This window comes from Malus domestica, chromosome 02 (assembly GCF_042453785.1).
Source record: "Malus domestica chromosome 02, GDT2T_hap1".
In the NCBI taxonomy this organism is placed as follows: Eukaryota; Viridiplantae; Streptophyta; class Magnoliopsida; order Rosales; family Rosaceae; genus Malus; species Malus domestica.
In genome coordinates, this window is record NC_091662.1 from 29922717 (window position 1) to 29945016 (window position 22300).

General features: G+C 35.8%; 1 protein-coding gene and 1 long non-coding RNA gene across 3 annotated transcripts; one reads left to right on the forward strand and one right to left on the reverse strand.

The window, feature by feature from the left end:
* The first annotated feature begins 3163 nt into the window (after positions 1-3163).
* LOC103418468 (rust resistance kinase Lr10-like) lies at positions 3164-8799 on the forward strand. 2 transcript variants are annotated; one of them, XM_008356595.4, is made up of 6 exons: positions 3164-3983; positions 5412-5441; positions 5837-5866; positions 5993-6028; positions 6169-6198; positions 7533-8799. In XM_008356595.4, exons 1-6 carry the CDS (start codon positions 3215-3217, stop codon positions 8663-8665), a joined length of 2028 nt encoding a protein of 675 aa, XP_008354817.2. In that variant the 5' UTR covers positions 3164-3214; the 3' UTR covers positions 8666-8799. The 2 variants fall into 2 exon arrangements, with proteins under 2 accessions (XP_008354817.2, XP_017183103.2); XM_017327614.3 differs by lacking the exon at positions 5412-5441.
* A 4412-nt stretch (positions 8800-13211) lies between these two features.
* On the reverse strand, positions 13212-14665 carry LOC103408426 (uncharacterized). Its single transcript, XR_524948.4, has 2 exons — positions 14205-14665; positions 13212-13607 (listed from the first exon to the last, which is right to left on the reverse strand). It is a non-coding gene; the product is annotated as an uncharacterized lncRNA (long non-coding RNA).
* Between the last annotated feature and the right edge of the window lie 7635 nt (positions 14666-22300).

A 22300-nucleotide genomic window follows, 5' to 3' on the forward strand; every position in this document is an offset into this window, starting at 1 on the left:
GTATAATGCATATTGCATCAAAACGGTAGATAAAACAAACACTTAGAGTTAATATTATACTTCTATTAAGTATAAAATAAGTTTTTGTGGTATCCACTAGTGTAAATACTTTAAATTAAAGATCAAATTTATTTATTACATTCTTATAGGGTCGAGGAGTGTATCTGTAAAGAATCATCAAAATCGGAGCTAAAATAACCGTTAAATTGTGATTTTTGGTTTATAATCGTTGATAACTTTTGTTCCGTTACGTAATCTCTGAATGTTTGTTTTTTACGATTTTTTACATATGCAATCTTGGAACGCGTACAAATAAGTTTGATGGTTGGATCGTTAAAAAAAGTTTCGTAGAATGCATATTGCATCAAAATAGTAGATTAAACAAACACTTAAAGTTAATATTATACTTCTATTAAGTATAAAAAAAGATTTTGCGGTATCCACTAGTGTAAATACTTTAAATTAAAGATCAAATTTATTCATTACATTCTTATAGGGTTGAGGAGTGTATTTGTAAAAAATCATCAAAATCGGAGCTAAAATAACCGTTAAATTGTGATTTTTTGTTTATAACCGTCGAAAACTTTTGTTCCGTTACGTAATCTCTGAATGTTTGTTTTTTACAATTTTTTATGTATGCGATCTCGGAATGTGTACAAATAAGTTTGACGGTTGGATCGTTGAAAAAAGTTTCGTAGAATGCATATTGCGTCAAAACAGTAGATTAAACAAACACTTAGAGTTAATATTATACTTCTATCAAGTATAAAATAAGTTTTTGTGGTATCCACTAGTGTAAATACTTTAAATTAAAGATCAAATTTATTCATTACATTCTTATAGGGTCGAGGAGTGTATCTGTAAAAAATCATCAAAATCGGAGCTAAAATAACCGTTAAATTGTGATTTTTCATTTATAACCGTCGAAAACTTTTGTTCCGTTATGTAATCTCTGAATCTTTATTTTTTATGATTTTTTACGTATGCAATCTCGGAATGTGTACAAATAATTTTGACGGTTGGATTGTTGAAAAAAGTTTCGTAGAATGCATTTTGCGTCAAAACGGTGGATTAAACAAACACTTAAGAGTTAATATTATACTTCTATTAAGTATAAAATAAGTTTTTGTGGTATCCACTAGTGTAAATACTTTAAATTAAAGATCAAATTTATTTATTACATTCATATAGGGTCGAGGAGTGTATCTGTAAAAAATCATCAAAATCGGAGCTAAAATAACCGTTAAATTGTGATTTTTTGTTTATAACCGTTGATAACTTTTGTTCTGTTACGTAATCTCTGAATGTTTGTTTTTTACGATTTTTTACGTATGCAATCTTGGAACGCGTACAAATAAGTTTGATGGTTGGATCGTTAAAAAAAGTTTCGTAGAATGCATATTGCGTCAAAATAGTAGATTAAACAAACACTTAAAGTTAATATTATACTTCTATTAAGTATAAAAAAAGATTTTGCGGTATCCACTAGTGTAAATAATTTAAATTAAAGATCAAATTTATTCATTACATTCTTATAGGATTGAGGAGTGTATTTGGAAAAAATCATCAAAATCGGAGCTAAAATAACCGTTAAATTGTGATTTTTGGTTTATAACCATCGAAAACTTTTGTTCCGTTACGTAATCTCTAAATGTTTGTTTTTTACGATTTTTTATGTATGCGATCTCGGAATGTGTACAAATAAGTTTGACGGTTGGATCGTTGAAAAAAGTTTCGTAGAATGCATATTGCGTCAAAACAGTAGATTAAACAAAAACTTAGAGTTAATATTATACTTCTATTAAGTATAAAATACGTTTTTGTGGTATCTACTAGTTTAAATACTTTAAATTAAAGATCAAATTTATTCATTACATTCTTATAGGGTCGAGGAGTGTATCTGTAAAAAAATCATCAAAATCGGAGCTAAAATAACCGTTAAATTGTGATTTTTCGTTTATAACCGTCGAAAACTTTTGTTCCGTTATGTAATCTCTGAATGTTTGTTTTTTACGATTTTTTATGTATGCGATCTCGGAATGTGTACAAATAAGTTTGACGGTTTGATCGTTGAAAAAAGTTTCGTAGAATGCATATTGCGTCAAAACAGTAGATTAAACAAACACTTAGAGTTAATATTATACTTCTATTAAGTATAAAATAAGTTTTTGTGGTATCTACTAGTGTAAATACTTTAAATTAAAGATCAAATTTATTCATTACATTCTTATAGGGTCGAGGAGTGTATCTATAAAAAATCATGAAAATCGGAGCTAAAATAACCGTTAAATTGTGATTTTTTGTTTATAACCGTCGAAAACTTTTGTTCCGTTACGTAATCTTTGAATGTTTGTTTTTTACGATTTTTTATGTATGCGATCTCGGAATTTGTACAAATAAGTTTGATGGTTGGATCGTTGAAAAAAGTTTCGTAGAATGCATATTGCGTCAAAACAATAGATTAAACAAACACTTAAAGTTAATATTATACTTCTATTAAGTATAAAATAAGTTTTTGTGGTATCTACTAGTGTAAATACTTTAAATTAAAGATCAAATTTATTCATTACATTCTTATAGGGTCGAGGAGTGTATATGTAAAAAAATCATCAAAATCGGAGCTAAAATAACCGTTAAATTGTGATTTTTTCGTTTATAATCGTCAATAACTTTTGTTCCGTTACGTAATATTTGAATGTTTGTTTTTTTACAATTTTTTACGTATGCAATCTTGGAATGTGTACAAATAAGTTTGACGGTTGGATCGTTGAAAAAAACTTGTCATTACGAGTGTTTATATATATTTTCTATATTTTTTTACACTTCTACATTAATTAAAAAACTATTAAAGACTTTAGGCAAGCGAAAATATACTTAAAACAAAATTGCGTTTTTATGTTTTGGATGTGATACTATGAAATGTATATACTTATTTAGTATTATGTTTTTCATTTGATTATTTATTGGTTTAAAATATATTTTCCTTAACGGGTAACGGGTCGGGTCATATTACCTGTTAATATTATCGGGTCGATTTCGGGTCGGGTCATTTTACCCGTTTATTTTAACGGGTGTTACACGACACGACCCGTTAAGATATCGGGTATGACACGAAAACGACACGAACACGGAAAACACGACACGAATGCCATGTCTAGTCTAAACTACTTCGTGTAGTGACACCTCTCCCCCCCTCCTCCGTCCTTCTCTCTCCATGGAAAAAAGTGGAAGCAGATCCTTCACCTTGTCTTGGTGGCCTTTTATTTTAGCCTTTCTCGTTCTTTGCTGTTCCAGTGAAACTTGTAACGCTAAGGATGATAGTACAAACTGTACCTCCTCCTGCGGCAATATTCACAACATAAGCTACCCTTTTCGACTAAAAGATGATCCAAAGCACTGCGGCCACATTCTGTATACTCTTTCCTGTGAGAACAACATTACAGTATTAGATCTACCTTATTCTGGTAAATACTACGTACTGGCAATCGACTACAATAACAAAACAATCCGACTTCTAGATCCTGGCCTTGACAACAACAATTGCTCTTCCATGCCTCGAAATTCGCCGTCCTACATAAGCGAGCCATATACTTCGGATGATCCCACCACTTATCTTCCACTTTCAACATCAATATTTTACTTGAGGTGTAGAAACAAAATGAATTCTTCTCTGTACGTGGATACTGCTCCATGCTTGAATAATAGTGCCACTTCTTTGATTCAACCAAAATCTTATAGTTATGTCAAGGTTGGCCCAGACGATATGGAAGTAGGGGATTTGGAGGAGGGTTGCGGAGCCGAGGGGATTGCTTTGATGCTCTTGGACTACTCTAAGGAGTACTACAAGGCCTCTTATGAATATATACACAGTGCACTCATGTATGGCTTTGAGCTTCGAGTATATTGGCCAGATGAATTAGAGCCATCCTGCGGCTATAGGTCTGCCACTCGTCGTCCTAAATGTTTTCCACGTACCATCTCAGGTGCGTAATTCTCAAATGAAATATTACCTTATTATGTATCTCTCACATATAATTTTTATTCATTCATATTTTTTTAATATTCGATCTGACGGTCGAAAATTGAGAAAGATGTGTGAAGAGGTAAAATAGGTGTAGAATATCACCACCCTTATGTTTTCCTCACCACCATGTCAAATTCCATCCATCCACAATATGTTTGAGAAAATTTGCTTCTCATGGATATATCTCTCTACAACATTCACTCTCTTAAACAGCCATGCTTGATCCCAACTTGTTCCAGTTCGATCTCCAATCGATCTGACGTTCTTCCTTTGCGAAGCCTCTTGCTTGTGACAGGGAGCTAGCCATTCTTTTTAGGGAACTTTAACGAAAAACTCCCGTTACTGTTCACTTTAACGAAAAACCACATTTTTACATTAAAAAGTCAATCCTGGTACTATTCACTTTACCTTTTATTTCGTCCTTATCATTAAAACTCAAAGTTTTCAAACCCTTTTCATTAGTTTTCCTTTCTTTTTATGCTTGAAAAATATCGACAATTTTTATACCATGTCAACAATATATAGATAGATATAGATAGATATAGATATTCTTATGGATATCATATCATCAGCAATATGTACACAACGCTGATACAAGATCTATATCATCTGAATACAATATATCTATATAAGGGTGATTTAGACATTTCATTCTATATAGACTCTATCTAAATTATGGTTGGTTTTATATTTCTATCTCGAGAACATCTCCAAGAGACTCTTTAAATCTATTGGGATGCTTGATTAAAGAGTCAAACTAAGAAAGTGAAGCTCCAAGAGACTCCCACTCTTTGTTTTAGTTTTGTGAATAGTAACTCAATAGATTTTAAAGGGATCAGGATCCTCTCCTAAGCTAAGGGTGAGGATCCTCCTTAGCAAGCCAATCAGACCGTTTAAATTTTATCCAATGACTACAAACAGAGAGTCTATCTAAAAGTTATAATAATTGTAACCGTTGGATAAAATTTGAATGGCCCGATGAGCTTACTCAGGAGGATCCTCACCCTTACCTCAGGAGAGGATCCTGATCCATTTTAAAGAGGAGGAGAGAGAATTTAACGAGTGAAAAAAGATGAGAAATATGGGTTGTTTAAATATTAAAATATTTAGAGTTTGTTAAAATATAGCGTTGTTGGAGATGTTAACCTAAATTTGGTAACTGAAATAGTGTTTGGGCTCTAGTTACGTGCTAAACTAACAAAATCTTAAAGACGTTGTTGGAGATGCTCATGGCCAACACTATGTCTTAATTCCGCAATCAATTATATGACAAATGAATTATATGTTGCTCTATTTCATATGCTATACAGGTATCAACAATGGCAGCAACTTGAATTTTATTTTCTAACTGCTGTTATGCTAATGTTGTTTTCTTGTTTTACTGTAGGTTTATTTCGATACCTGTGGGATCAATTCAGTAAGTGGTCCCTTTGCAAAACAAAACAAAACAAACAAAAAGAAAAGAAAAGCATCTCTTTTTTGTTTCTCTTTCAAATTCAATGTTTACGATTTGGGAGTACACACAAGCCTCTCTCTTGTCATTAAATTCAAACACGAAACCTCTTCCAACAAATTATAAGTAAATATGGCATATGCAGTAAAACTAAATCATCATTGAAATTTGGTATTTGTTGGTCATATACCAATTACCAAAAGCGTTTATAGGAAGAATACTAATGCAAATTAAAACCATAATTTCTTGGTGATTGTTGCTTGAAAATATATGTTTCAAAACTTGTTTATTTTAAACTCTAATAAACTCGCTGTGGTATTGCTAATTAATGTTGTGCATTTTCACCTTTGTCACTGCAGGTTTTTATTTGCGTAAAAACGTGAATTCTCGTAAGGACTTTCTCTCTCAATTCAATGCTAATTTATTTCTTTGCCACTGCATGTTATTCTATATGCACTTCTCAGAAATATTCTAGTATTTTGTCGTTGATGAATTTTGTGTGGTATGTATTGCAGGAAACTTTCCTCGATGGTTACCATTCAAATCCATGGGTAAGGACTTTCTCCCCAAGAGCTTGTATTTCTTGAATATATAGTCAAGTCTTTGATTTTTATTCACTTTTCAAACTTTGAGCCGTTACGGTCTTTTACCATTTCCATTTGGTTTTTACTTTTTGCTATTTTTGTTGCAGTGCGTGGATGGGGTATACTCATGGGCACCGGTAAGAATTAGGGAACTTTAATGAAAAGCACCCAGTACTGTTCACTTTAACGAAAAACCACATTTTTACACTAAAAAGTCAATCCTGGTACTATTCACTTTACTCTTTATTTTGTCCTTATCATTAAAACTCAAAGTTTTCAAGTCTTTTTCATTAGTTTTTCTTAAGAATTATTGTATATATGTGTTTGTGTGCATGCACGCTCATGCATGTCCATTTTTAGCATAGATTCCAACTTCTCATGACTGAAATCAAATAAACTGTACAAAAAATTCATGGGTTATCAAGACTACTCGTACTCCAAATGTTTTTTCTTTTTCTTTCTACTCTTCCCTCTCGTTCTCTACCACTCTTATTCTGACATGGAACCCGAGGGTGGTCCGTGACACCTTCAGATTTGCCATCACGGACCTCCGATTTAAGAGCTTGTGAGGTTGCCGGTGTGCCTTGTGTCCTTCTCCGGCATAAGAGAGGAGGAGCAATAAAAGGAGAAAGAAACAATAAGAAAGAAAAAGAAAGGGAAAGAGAGACGTGAGGGAAGGATGAATGGTTAGGGGTGGGGTAGGGTGGCCGGTGTAGGTCTCCGAGAAGGGAGTCGGCCAATGCAGGAGGGGAAGGGTGGTGGAAAATGATTTGGAGACTCAGAACTTGTTTAATTTATCTTTTTATCAAAAGATTTTTTTTAGAGAGAACTGACAATTTAGTCCTTGAATTATCCCCTGACTGAAAATTAGGTCCCTAAACTATATTTCAGAAAAACCAGTTCTTGAATTATATAAATATGCTAATTACATCCCTAATATTATATTCAAAGCTACTATATTCAATTTTCCGTCAATTTAAATCATGTTACTTGTCTGTGATACATTTTGAAAGGTAGATTAGTATTTTTTTAATAAAGAAATAGTGTGTGGAGTTAACTTTGAAGAGTAAATTAGACGTTAAATTCGCAACCTATATGAAATGTTAAGGGTGTATAGGCAATAAAATAACGGTATTACAGTGTGTCAAGTGACTTAAATTGATGAAAAATTGAATAAAATAACTTTGAATATAATAGTAGGGGATGAAATTCGCAATTTTTAATGAATTTAGCTAGGGACTTATTTTACCAAAAAATTAATTCAAGGACCTAATTTTCACTGAGGTGATAGTTCAATGACTAAATCAGCACTTCACCTTTTTTTTATAAGAGTGTTAATTTATATCTCATTCATTAAAGAGTGGCTTGATCTAAAGCTTACCTCAAAACAAGAAAAAAGTTTAAAGTAGTGTGGATTTGACAAATAAGTTTCTGTTCTTATGATTCTTTTGGTGATATATTTTTTATGCAGGGTTATTTTTAATAGTAAGACTCCTGCTTGGGGTTCCAGTTGTAACTGTATTTTTAGTATATAAATGGCGCAGAAGACATTGGTCAATGTACAGTACAATAGAAGACTTTCTGCAATGCAATAACAACTTCATGCCTATAAGGTACTCTTACTCAGAAATTAAGAAGATGACTCGCAAGTTTAATGATAAGTTGGGCGAAGACGGCTTTGGCTCCGTATTTAAAGGAAAGTTACGCAGCGGCCGTTTTGTAGCAATTAAAGTTTTGGGCAAGCCCAAAGCAAATGGCCAAGATTTCATTAGCGAAATAGCTACAATTGGAAGGATTCACCACGCTAATGTGGTGCAACTTGTTGGTTATTGTGTCGACGGATCAAAGCGTGCTTTAGTATATGATTTCATGCCCAATGGCTCTCTTGATAAATACATTTATTCCAAAGAAGGAAGTATCCCCTTAAGTATCAAGAACATGTATGAGATTTCTCTTGGAGTGGCTCAAGGGATCGAATATCTACATCAAGGGTGCGACATGCAAATTCTACATTTTGACATCAAGCCTCATAACATTCTTCTTGATGAGAACTTTAAAGCAAAGATTTCTGACTTTGGGCTTGCAAAATTGTATCCCGTAGATAATAGCATTGTCTCTTTGACGGCAGCAAGAGGGACAATGGGATATATTGCTCCTGAGTTGTTTTACAAAAATATTGGAGGCGTCTCGTACAAGGCTGATGTCTATAGTTTTGGAATGTTGTTAATGGAAATGGCAAGCAGAAGGAAGAATTGGAAAGCAACGGTAGAGCATTCCAGCCAAATCTTCTTCCCGTTGTGGGTATATGATCAATATATTGTGGGAAATGACTTGGAGATGGATAATGTTACAGAGGAGGAAAAGAAAGTAATAAGAAAGATGGTTATAACTGCCTTGTGGTGTATTCAAATGAAACCAAGTGATCGCCCTTCGATGTCCAAAGTCATCGAAATGCTTGGAGGAAATGTTGAATGTCTGCAAATGCCTCTCAGGCCTTCTCTATGCCCACAAGAAATGCCTGCGACTATGGGTGATATTCAAGACAATAAATTGAACCCAATATGTTCTAACATGGAGCTAACATGTTCATTGTCAGCTAGGTGATGGTCAAATTGTTAAGAAAGTGCAATAATGTAATATTAATTAAATTCTTACTTTAAAGTGATTTAGTGAGTCATCCATAATTGATTGGGCTTGAATTCATATAGGAACTACTTCGGTTGTTGCGTTTACAGCTACATGTTACTCTAATTGCTTCTAAATCCATGAGGAGCCTTTTGGGGATGCTGGCATGAGATTTTTTTTTTGTAGGACCTGCTGAAACAAAAGGATTAGTAGGTCATCTCCTTCTTCCGCATATGGATTCGTAGGTCATCTCCTTCCTTTAGAAGATTATAAATATATTCTAGTTAGTAAATTTCATTTGTAGTGTTCTCTGTGGTCTAGCAAGATATTATTGGGTTTGAATCGTTTGATATCGAAATGGAGGATTCTTAGATCGCATCGCTGGTGAAGTTATTCCATTCCTTTGGTGTTGCCGATAACAATATATTGCAACTTATCCCAACCAAGGAAAGAATTCTTTCTATCTAGATCTTCTTATGACTATAATCTTGGAGTGAACCATTGGGAAAGAACTCATAATCCAGAGCTCGGCTAAATCCATCAGCACAAAAACCAACCAAGCGAACCACATTGACGTGGTGAATATGGCCCATTTTTCCCACTTCATTTAAAAACTCTTCCCCATCGCCCTTGGAATTGTTGGGTACTTTGACAGCAACGAAGCATTCAGAAGAAAGCTTTCCTTTAAAACAGTTCCGTAGGCTCCTTGGCCTAGCTTGTCATTTAACTGATTTGTTATCCCCTTAATATCTGCATGGGAACATCCAGTTAAAATGTTTCAATTTTTAATCGATTATCTTTTTCCTTTCTATCAGAGCTATAGGCGTGATATGCTGCCATAACCAGTAGTCAGAACAAATGAACCCAGGCTTGCTCTCGCAAATAGATCGAAACAATCCAGGAGTAAACATTTTCTTCAGTATCTTTTGCACATGAAATAAAGCTAAACACCAGTCTTATACACCTTGTTGTGAGGAATTGTCAAATATGAAACCAATAAATTAATATGGTAAAATAGGACAAAACCCCAAAGCGATTAAAGGATTTATAATGATTTGGCGTAAGCCAACATGTAATTGTGTAGTTTAGAGATGGTGAGGAAATTTTCACTGTAAATAAAAATAGATATTACAAATAAAGTTTTAATTCTCAAACACAAGTCCCACATATGCCCAATACCTCTCACCCAAACAAAGAACAAACGGGAAAGTTAGAGGTACAAACCAATTTCCTTCTCAAAAGCCACAAAAACTAACACCAATATCTTCAAATGAATAATTGCACAAAGGAAGCACAAGAGCAGCAGTTTCCCTCTCTATCTTTTGGTAGCTGTAGGCCGCTTTTCTTTCTCTTTGAAACAAAAGACGGTTGGCTTATATATTGGAGATAACCTAGAGCCACTCAAGTGGTTTTCACATACTCCATTGTGGGCTCAAATAAAATACAAGGTCCAAGTGGAATTGACCTACTAATTCCAACAATATTCACTTTAGCGAAATTCATATAGCAACACGAAGAGTTAAATCAACAATCATCAAAAGCATCTTAATTACGAACTAGATAACAATGGAAGGCAAATCAAATTCTCCAAGCTCTCGGTGCTTATAACAATCTCTACCTTGACTCAAATTGTACAAAAGCCAACAAAAGTAGAACATTTCTCCACCGTCTCCTTCGAATTTGCAAGCCATAAGTGCCTCAATCAAAACAAAGTGATTCAAATGAAGAAACTAAAATTCTTCAATATCACCCACAAAATAAGCATAGTGCATCGTCGGGACTCGCGATGCGACTTGGTCAAACTTGTTCTCTCATACTCCTCTTCCTAAGATGCAGAATTGAATCTTCTAGTACTCGACTGATGCCACTGCTCCAATCTTCATGACAAGGTTGGTTCAAAATTCTGTTATGGGGAGATGGGTTGCTGACGACAGTTTAGGTGAAGCCGTTGAATCTAGTCAGGACCTCCGTCTGGCGCTTGATAGTGCTCTCTATGACCATCCTTTGAATTACTGATAGTTGAAGAATGTTGACTGTGCTACCATTGTCAACTATTATTTTGGCAATCATGGCATGGGCCAGTTGGATGAAGTCACCAAGACATCATCGTGAGGAAAGTCTACTCCCTCGGTGTCATGCTCCTTGAACCTAACGGCCCAGGTACAATGTTAGTAGCTTGAACCTAGAAAACCAATTATGCTTGCTAGATTTTGGGTAAATTACATTTTACCCTCTCAGATTTGAGTGCAATTGCAACCTCATACAATATTTTTAAAACATTTCAATTTCATGCCTTAATTATTATATTATTGCAATTTCATGCATCCGTTAATTAAACTGTTAATTTGACCGTTAAATGATGACGTGACAAATATAACCCTCACATGTTTTGATGACTTGGAAAATAAAAATAATAAAAATTTTAAAAATCAATTTAAAAATAAAACAAAATTTAAAATTACAAAGGGGGCCTACCACCTTCTTCTCCACGGCGAGATGGCAATGGCATCCACCCACTTTGCCCTGCTTTTGCAGAATGACCTATTCCATGGATAGGGTCTGAATTTTACTCTTTGATATTGCGTGGAGCTTCTCTCTCTACCTTAAATAATACTCTCTCCTGTTTGTGATTTTAAATTTATAATTTTGGGTCTTCCACCTTCTATCTTTGCTTGGGAACAGCCTACACCTAAGAAAATAGCCTTCTAAACAGAAGAAAAGGGGTCAATCCCTAATCGGAAACAACTGGGCATGTTTCATCGCCTTGGATCCCTCTGAATTTTCAGGGTAAAGGGTTCTCCATTCCCGTTGTCCGCCCATGAAATTCACAGGAATTTTAATTTGGGGAAAGTTCTGTGTTTCAGATATTGGGGGAAAGTTTCGTGCTTCACCTCCATCAAATTCTTGATGGTGGCGAGAGTGTTGTGAGCGGCGGTGCTCTCGTCGGGGTCCGAGTTGCTTCTAATCTCAGTGGAGTTGTCTCTTCAGGTTTCATTTCGCTCTCGGAATTGGAACCTTTCGAAGTCTTGACAAAAAATTTTCATCGACTTCTTCACTTGCACGATTCTCCCAATTCGTACAGTTATGATTCTCCGGAAAGACTCAGATCTTCGGTTTCCGTCGGTCACACCGCAACTCCATTCCCTACCTTCTCTGTCGCTGGTGTTCGTAAACTCCCATACCCTTCCATCGGCATCGTCTTACGCCTGCGCACACGGTGGAATTGAAGCCGCACTCCTCTCGGAGAGGAAGATCGAGAGAAGATGAGAAGACCGCGATCGCTGCGGGCAGAGAGACGGTGGCCCACTGAAAAGAAGAGAGATAGAGACCTCGCTTCTCCCTAAAATTGCGACGGAAGTGGTGGATGTCATCTCCGTGGAGAAAAAAGCAGGTGGGTGGGGGCCTTTGCAATTTTAAAATTTGTATTAATTTAGTTTTATTTTTTAAATTTTAATTTCTCCGTTATCAAGAACATGCAAGCTTTATATTTGTCGTATCATCACTTCACGATCAAATTGATAGTTTAGTTAACGGATGTATGAAGTTGTAATTACATCCAAACTTGAGAGGTAAAATGTAATTTACCCCTAGATTTTCCTTTTCTTGGAATTGTTGGTGGGCCCAAGTGTTTAAATTCGGTGAAGATACTATTGATGTGAATTACTTTGGCAGGGGGTTCAGCGTTAGCTTCTGCGTCTTGTAGACGCGTGGGCTGTGTTGCTGGCTTGTTGAGTTACTTGTCGCACTTGCCCTCCTTCACATCTTTTCGAGATACTCTTTTCGTTTGATGCAGCCGTTAGTTGTGTGGCTTGGACCACGGTGGAATGCGCAATACTTTCAATGATCCAGCTTGGATTTTTCCCCTTTCGAGGGTGGCGACATCTTGAACCAAGACGCGTCCTTGAAGTTACTGAGGATCTGGTAGATCGGCAATGAGAACTTGGTGAACATCTCTGTGCAAGATTTTTGCTGCTTTTTTTGTTGGATTACTTCTCATTGGTCTTCATCTAAATTACCTCCATATTCTTCCGAGGTTGCTTTCTGAGCTCTCTTGGCTTCATTCTAAAGTGCATGCTCAAGTAGGATTCTCTTCCTGAATGTCCTTTTGGCTATTGTTTTTTTAGAAGTAGGCTAATTTTCAAATTAGTTTTGAGTTCAGTTCTTTAAAACAGTCATACAAAATAAGTATTCAAGTTGTAAAACTTGAAAAATGTTTTTGAATCTAAAAAGTTGGATTCAAGTAGAATACCAAAAACCCTTAATTTCTGAGAAGACAAAAAAAAAAAAAAACAATTTGTAAGAAGAGTGAAAGGAAGGGAATGAGAATAGGAGGAGAGAAAATCCAACACAGGTGGCCACGCAAAGAATGGTTTTCAGTATTTAGTTTTGGTTCTATCTACTCTACCCCCTCGGTTATCACATCCCTTTTGTCCTTTTTCCTCATCTAAATACAAAATCGTTAAGAAATTGACTCCTCAGCATTTAAAATTAACATCCAAAAGAGAAGAATATAGGCAACTGGCTCACTTAACATCTTTATGTTGGCATTAAAACATAAATGACGTGTCTTATTGGTATGACTTGGCATCACACGTAGGTAGTAGCTATATGCCTAGTGCACATACAACTGATAGCTTATATCTGCATCTGAAAAGAAAAAAAATGATTTGTCCTACTAAACAGATAAATTTTAGGGAAAAATATCAAGACCTGTAAGATTCTCCTGTCGAATGTGACTATCCCACCACCAAGAATATAACCGTCCGTCTGGAGTCGGACTGTGACATGGTTGCCATGACTCGGGCGCAGCACAACAACATAACTTGTCTTGAGTTGGGAAAGGCCAGATTATCAGTTCAAGGAACTTCCACCCTCAGTATTCCTGAAAAAGATCGGCATTTCTCTCTCTCTCACCTTCCACCTGTGCACCAAAATCACCAAAGAAAATATAGAGATCGTCGGAATGGCATAAAGTTCACACCAGTAAGAAGACATCAAGACAAAACAAACAATACAAAATTGCATGCTACCTCCTCTTCTGGACAAATACAATTGATCCAAGGAAATAAGTTATCACTAAGCAAGAAAACATCATTAAAAGCAAAAGCAATGTGGAAAATGAAGTTTTCTTCAATGTATGAGAAATAAAAAGACCAGGCATGACACGATCCTGAAATCAGGGAGTGCTGGCCGCCACGCTTCCGCTGCGCCACTCTGATTTCAGGATCGGGGTGTGTCAAGGCATCCATAAATTTACCCCAATAAAACTCAGTATGCAGTAGCTTTTTTAATTTTGTAAAATTCATAAAACAAATTATTATCGACTCAAACAATTCTCAAATTTCTATTAATAAATTTTCAACTTACCATTGCAACTGAAATACAAAGGCATATATGCGTTCTATTACAATTTTGCCCCAATTGTTAATACATTGACCCCGATATTTATTCAAATTCCTACTGGTGACCAAGCTAGTCACAGTTCATAACTCAGAAGGTATTGGTGATTATCACATACCGACTTGGAAGAGATCGGCCTATCGGTGGGATAGCCATCGCTCCCAACACTGTGAACGAGGTGGCAAGGAAATCGATCCAAAAGTCGGATCGATGATGTTCTCTCAGTCGACGGCGGCGGAACGGCGAGTTGGGATGTAGACTCGGGCCTCTCAGCCTCTGGGTTTTACGGAGAAGGGGAAGATGGGGAGGGTTGAGAGAGATGGAGAGTTGGAAGAAAGAGAGTCTGAAAGAGGTGAGATGGGGGAAAACAGAGATGACGGAGGGAAATCACGGGATGGGATTTCCATTCCCAGAAATCACTCTCCCACCCGCAAACCCCTCTATGGGTTTGCAAACCTACCCCTAAGGTTGCAATGACCAGAACGCCCATGAAGGTTTGCCGTTGGATCTGGAATGCAGCTCAATTAGTTCAGTCTGTGAACAAAGCCCAATCCGGATACGCATGATGGCAAAAGGGTCAATGAGTTCAAATTGAAGCCTGAACTTATAACAAAGATGAATAGCGCACTTGGGAAGTTCATTTTAGACTAAAGTAATAATATACTGCAAACCGGCATATTTGGGTTGGTTTATGTTTTAGAATCCACAATATACTACGAAGCTTTATTGTTTTTAATTTTTTGTTTTTTGGTTAGATTAAGTAATTTACTGTAAACTATATTCTATTGCTTTTTTGTTGGTGTGCATTTCGAGTCAGATGGTTTGAGCATGCAAATTGTTGCCCGTATATGGGTTAATGTCTATATTAAATCCTGCCACTTTGAAACCTTCCTTTTAGTTTTATCTTTTTAATGCAGAATGTTGATGAAAATAAGAAGTGCCTTTAATGTTTATGAGTATTATATTGATGTGCAGGCATTGATCGCAATGCCCTCTCCTGATTTTAGCCCATCTCATTCTTATGGCGTATTTACGTAACCATAATAAAGATAAAAGGAATTGAATTTAAGAGAAACTGAATTGATGACTAGTTGGAATCGGATTCCTGTTGAAGCTGTTTACTCAAATGTTATAGAATCGGAATAGAAATGACACAAATTTCATAAAGCTGTTTTCTAATTCAGCAGAATCAGAATATAAACCAGTATGATTACTAAAATGCTCTTATCCCAAATCAAATATTTTATTTACTTTTTTTAATAAAATTTGATATAATATATAACAGTAAGAAAAAAAATTAACTTGCTTTTTTATTTCATAGACATACTAAAATGCTTTTGTTTAGTTTTTTTTTTTATAAAGTTTAAGTATTTACTTTAATATTTAAATTTTCTCACTCAAGTTGTAGTTTTTTCTCTTCGGCATATGCATGGAGTTGTGCATAATATGAATGAGCATGAAGTTGTGCTTAATGAGCTAGAAGGACATTGAAAGAAATTGTTAGGAGCATTTTCAATCTTAACTCTTCAAGGATATATTTTGTTACATAATGTCAATGAGTAAAAGGAATGATTTTTACCATTTCAAATAAAAAAACTTGATTCCTCTTAAACTAAAGAGATCTTCACGATGTGGATTTTGTATAATAGTAAATAAATGAAGAAAAAACATTAGGAACAAACAAAGAGTAGGAAATAACTTCATTAAAGTTAATATTTTACATCAAAGCACATCTATCTAACCATCATAACCAACCTAAACAAACTAGTCATACCTGCCTATACATTAGATTGTCAACAAAATATTCGTAACCTATCTAAACATCATAATATCAACAAAAAAGTAGTTCTTCACCATCATGGTGTCATCTAAACAGTCATTAGAGTTACAAAACATTCACAATTTCCCCTAATATGTCATCATGGCAGCGAGCATGTCATAGCAAAAAACCAGCATTCACATTCTTTGGATTGTCACTTAGATGTCATTATGCATCCAAGTCTGCAACAAAGTAGTCACATATGCACTCTTCCTTTCATCAAACATGTTGAAAAAGACCCTCAAAAGGTCATTTTCTTTGGCCAAGAAGTTGGTGATTTGAAATAATTCCATGGGAGCCAAAAACTACATTTTGCACAACTCACTGTCAAGTTTTTGTTGCATTTCGATCAGATTTTTGTTGGTTGACAGTGCATGAACTAGACCATCAAGCTTAGGTCCCACATCGCCTATAGCTTTAGCCGTAATAGAGAATTGCTTAGCCATTTCATCCCTTACTCTTGCCCTATTGTGACCACTGTTTGATGTGTTACCTTCTGCAATATTCCTTTGTTGTTGGGTATTTGGCACTGAGAAAGAAGTATCAAAATCATTTCCATTTTCATCCTTACCTTCATTTTGATTGACATTGGCATCTTCAAATCTAACTTCTTCTTCATCGTCATTCGCGTTACCAGCATTTGCACCCACAACACGATCTTTTTCATAAATCTCTCCCAAACTATGGTAGTGCGGAAAAGGCTTATCGTACAATCCACTTGCATCCTTTTTACCCTACAAACAAAAAACACAAAGTACAAGGCATGTAAGAAAACTATAAAACAAAACACAATCAGATAAAACACAAAATACAATCAGATATATGTGCAGCAAGATACCAATTTGATTTTATGAAGATACATATGTGCAACAAGAGTCACCAATTAGCCGATTGTCTTTTAAAAAGATTGATACCAATTTGCATTGATGTCATCTACTGATTAGCTGATTGGCATTTATATAGACTGATACCAATTTGCATTTATAAGGATTCACCACAATTTTCATTTATTCATTCAAATGTCCTTATAGGATAAATATTATTTTTGTCCAATACTGATAAATATTAAAGTTTTCTTAAATTAGCAAGGGCATATATATGCATACCTTCGTAGTCTTGTCATACACACTTTTCTCACAAGCCAACATCATTTTCTCTTTATTCCACTCAAACCCACTGAGAGATAGCAATTCAGTTAAGGCAAAATATTTTGCCTTCAACGTCTTGATGCGTGATTCAATGTAGGGACACGCTTTTAATCCGTACCCTGGGAGTTTGGCTTCTATCATAGCTTCTATCTTCCCTAAATAACCATTCTTGAAACCAGTGTCAGCTTGCCAAGTTGGGTCACTATGCAACTCAAGCAATGATTCAACCACTATTGTATCATCAATATTGTATCCTCAGCAGTTCCCCAAATAAACATTTGTTGCTATTTTATTTTTCCTTGTTTTGTACTTTGATTTATCACATTCTGGTACATGCACCTTAACCGGTGTTCCATAGTGCACCTAAGCAATTCTACAGTATATAGGACACTAAATTAACAAACGAAACTATGAAATAAAAAACTAGTAATTACTGAGTAGTGTAGGCATGTAGATACTACATACCTTAAGATGGTGTGCAAGAATGTATAGAAACAATGCAACCATCTCCTCTATAGACACATTTCGAGTAGCTCATAGATGTCCTCTAGTCACAAGAACTTGGCATAATCTATGAAAGGGTCGTCTATCCATTCATAGTTCAGCAATACATGTCACATCACTCTTATAAATTAAGCCATGTAAGCATTCTAATTGCTTGTAAACGCTCATAATTGTTTGAGAAGGTGAAGGACTTCTAAGGTGCTTTTGGAAACAATACCAAGAATAGAAACAAAAAGTAGGACATGCAACAAATATAGTTCGAAGATAGACAATCAACACATTCAACACAGCATGTAATTTCTTCTTTGTAGACAAACTTAGACGAGCCATTAGTGAAGAAAAAAATTGTCATGAAGGACTTCAATTGACAAGTTAATAAACATATTGGCAAACTGAAATAAATTAACAATACATAACACAATTAGTCACAAAAATTTATTTATTTTTCCCTACATACCTAGTCTCACAATTAATGGAAAAATAACAACATAAATCATAGTATACCTGCAAATAGTAAAGAGAGCTCAACCCATAACCTTGTACTCACTCTTCCTAATTTAAAAAAGATGACTAATATTTGATTAATAAACATTTGTGAGCATAAAGAATTAGGGATAAAGTACTCTTCCTAAACAATACAACATTTAGATGTGATCACTCATATTTCATGCATTTATACCATCCATTTCAAAAGTCTTTGTGATGTTTTTGTGTTAAAATGGTTGCATTTTACCTTACCTTATGTTAGTGTGCAATTAAATTTGCTTTAGGATCAATTTCAAGCAAAAAGGAGAAAATGAAATAATAAAAACAAACAAAAGAATTGGAAGTGGAGCTTGTCTCCACGGGTGGTATTTGAAAAAGAAATCAGAAAGCAAAGTGGGGGAGTGAGGATTAAGTGGAGCACTAGGAAGTAGGATGAGTTGGCCTTCCACTTGTAGCCTTGGTGCTTTGAAAAATCATTGCCTTATTGTTTAAGGCAACAAACGGCAAGATAGAAGAAAAAGGCAAATGGCACACGGAAGAAAAATATAGAGGGAGAGCAGAGAAGAAAAAAAGGGCACACGGACAGAACATAGCAGAGAAGAAGAAGGGGAACGGACAGAGAATCAGAGAGGAACATAGCAGAAAAATAAGGGAGCCGCAGCTCCACATGGAAGGAGGATCGGAGAGCATTAGGAGATAACCTCCTTGTAAAAAAGGGTTGTCTCTTTCTTTGATTCTTCATGGATAATTTCTTATGTATTCAAATAATTATGTGTAACTAATTTCTTTTCGCTAGAGTGAGGCCATGAGTCGCAACATGATTACGTAGATTTCTCTATCAATTGCTTAAGTGTTGTTACATGCTTGCTTTGATATTTTCAATCTCTAAATTAAACTATCTATGTGTCTTGATGATTGATCACCATTAGGATGCTTAGAAAAGTCATTGGATGCAATTTTGAACGAATGTCACGTTAAAATTGGTTATGCTTCTTGTGATTGAGGATTGTAATTTCTCCTAAGGTAAATATCATACTCTTAGGGATTGCATGGTTTAACAAAGGGATTTTCATCAAGATTAATTAATCATTATGTTTATATTTAATCCAAATGTCATGGATAAATTGCATGTAGTGGTATGCGTTTTAACTTGAATGTCACAAGTAAAACATACACAAGGAAAACCCAACATTCAAAGCATATGTGTTTTCGATTACTTAAGCAATTGGAAGAGCTACGTAGGAGTGTTGTTGGTAAAAGGTTGAACTCTAGCATATTGTCAATCTATTTTTCTTCAATCATTTATTTTATCTTGAATTTTCTCATTTACTTGTTTTGTTTAGTTGAATCATTATTTCTATAAGCCATTTCCCTTTTTAAATGTTTGTTTAAGTCACGTACAATAGTATTTAGTTTTGTTGAATTAGTGTAGTTCTTAGAGTTAACTAAGTTATAAATTGTTTATACCAGTCCCTGAGGAGATCGGCCTTGCTTGAGCCATTCTATACTACAACACTTGTTCTCTTGCAAGAATTTTCTATGGTTTAACCCCTTGTTTTACAAGTGGTAAAATCGCTATCAAGATGAAAAATGAATAAATAAATAAAAAAGCTAGTTAGACATTATTAAGGATATGGGCAAAAAGGATGAGATTAGAGCTTATAAAGGGGCTGAGGTTGGTTCTTTATGCTCAGTGCTGACATGGAAGACAATACAAAGGGTTAGGCTTGGTGCTTATCAGGGATGCGACATGACGAAAAACTAAAAATTCAAATGAAACCAATTACTCCATCATGAACTCCTTTCCACGAAGAATTGAAAACTAAAAATTGAACACAGGGATAAAAACGCAGAAGAAGTAGGGATTTACTTGTTCGTAATTGTGACTAGAGTTGATGCTAAGAGAAAGGAGATGCAGTGAAAAGAGAAATGATAGTCTAGGGTTAATGGGTTTATAAAGGATAGTCTTGGAAATTAAAAAAATAAGTGAGGGCATAAAGGGAACCAAAGTGTCATTCCGATTGCCCAAGCAATTAGGAACCCAAATACCATGTTAATATAAGGAATCCAAATGCTACAAGTTTTGGAATTGAATTCTAAATATTTGTGTGGGTCTCACCTTTTCTTTTACTCCCCAAGTTTAGTAAACAAAGGTATACACCGTAATCATAATTCAATTCCGTGTTTTGATTCCGATTACAGTTACAAAAACACACCCTTAATTCTTGAAAGAGTGGTGCAGTTTGTTTGTACCATACTTGACCAATCCCGAAACTACCAAGCACTGGTCCATTTCATACTTTCAAGGATCCACTAAGGGGTTCATGTTGAGGCACACCTGCCGAAGCACAATAGTTTCCCTCTAACTGGGAGGCCAATCACAGCACGACACATGTCAACGTCAAAATAAAGTTCATAGAGTCCCACATCGATTGCAGACAAAAGCTGGAGACTTTCCTCAACTATAAAAGAATATCATTCTCCTACAGTTAATTACTAATGTCATTATTGTACTTAAACTAGTCATTAGTACCCACTAATGATGCTTATGCTTGAATCTATGTATTTTTGTAAACCCTTCATTATTAATGAGAACTCCTCTACTCATATGGACGTAGCCAAACTTAGGATGAACCACGTACATCTTGTGTTTGCTTCCCTATTTCTATCTATTTGCATATTATCCCCACCAGGTGACCAGAACAACCAAGCGAATGTCACAAACTTGACACTTTACGTTGTTATAAAGTCTTCACTAATTTTATGCATCAACTTTTGGCGCCGTCTGTGGGAAAGACACGTATTCCTACTCTTTTCAGCGTTGTCAAGCTGGTTTCCATCGTTTGTACATTTTCCTTTGACCAGGCATCCCTCTCCAACATAGGGAGCGAAGGAAGCCACATCACATAGAACGACACTCCTCTCGTGCCTAGTGTGAGGGAGCGAATGAAGGAATGAAAGAAGTTTGCCCTTCATGCTAAAGTCGAAGAGCTGGAGGCTCAAAACAGTAAAATAACAATGAAGAATGAGATCCTCCAAGAGCAGTATGAGAAACTCTATAAGGCTAGGCATACTCAATCACACGAGCCCATTGCCTCTGTGAAAGTCAACCATCACCTGGGTGCTACCCCAACATGAGGGGTCACTGGTCTTCAACATGGATATTCCTGATGAGGAGTAAGTTACTCATCAATGTGTTGATCAACCCAGCTATTTCGACCTAAAGCAGGAGAAGTAAAAAGAGGTACCTCCATGCAGAAGGAATGGAATGATCAAGAGCCGTTTACCGTGACTGTTGAGACTTTCTAAGACAGCGTTAAGAAAATTCTATCCATAGAGGCTCAAGGATCAAATACCCAAAAGTCATTGAAGGGCTCACTCCTTTACCACAACGTAGGGTAACACCCAATCTAAGAAAGGAACGACATGCTTTGAAGGGACGAGAAGGTGTAGGAGACTCGAGGGACTACCAACAGACATACCCGAAAAGTCAGTATGGTGAATCTAAGGAAAAGCCACATGCCTTTGACCAAACTCCCTTACTTGCAAGGGATGGGGGAAACTTGCGAATAAGAGTTTTAATAGTGCCTGACTCCAATCAAGACCTTCGTGTTCTATAGCTTTTTGAGGAAGTAAACAAGTTGAAGGCTGAACGTCAGGCCAAGATACCTGACTGGAATCAACCAAGGCCCGACCCTTTTACAAGGAAGATCATTGGTACCCTTCTACAAGGAGAAACGACACAAAAACTTAGGTTGCAATCTTATACTACGAGGGAAGATCCGATTGAGCATATCCATCTCTTTGATTCCACTATGGCATACTGAATACATAGTGATGAGGAACAATGTCTCATTTTTCCTACCACTCTCTCTGGTGGAGCTCTTAATTGGTATTGTCATCTTCAACCTGATACAGTGGATTCCTTCGTTGAGCTAAGGAGACTCTTTGTGGCTCAACACATCTTCCAAGCTGATCGGTTACACTTCGCTGATGAGCTATACACCATTCCTTAGAAATCAAAAGAGTCATTATGTGAATATGCCGGTCACTTCAGCTATGAGTACTCTCATTGCGCTAAGGTAAATGACAAAACAACACCCAAGGGCCTTCACGGTAGGCATGCGTGAATGCTTCTTCAAGTACATAATCAATGCTAACACTTGGAAGACTTACTCTGAGATGATGATGCAAGCTTACAATCATGCCTTTACCCAAACAATGACATACCAAAGGAACATTCTTATAGTTAACTCA

Coding starts and splice junctions, on each gene's coding strand:
- LOC103418468 (XM_008356595.4), top strand. CDS start 3,215: ATGGAAAAAAGTGGAAGCAGATCCTTCACCTTGTCTTGGTGGCCTTTT. Junction 5,442..5,836: donor ATACCTGTGGGATCAATTCA/GTAAGTGGTCCC, acceptor TTGTCACTGCAG/GTTTTTATTTGCGTAAAAAC. Junction 5,867..5,992: donor GCGTAAAAACGTGAATTCTC/GTAAGGACTTTC, acceptor TATGTATTGCAG/GAAACTTTCCTCGATGGTTA.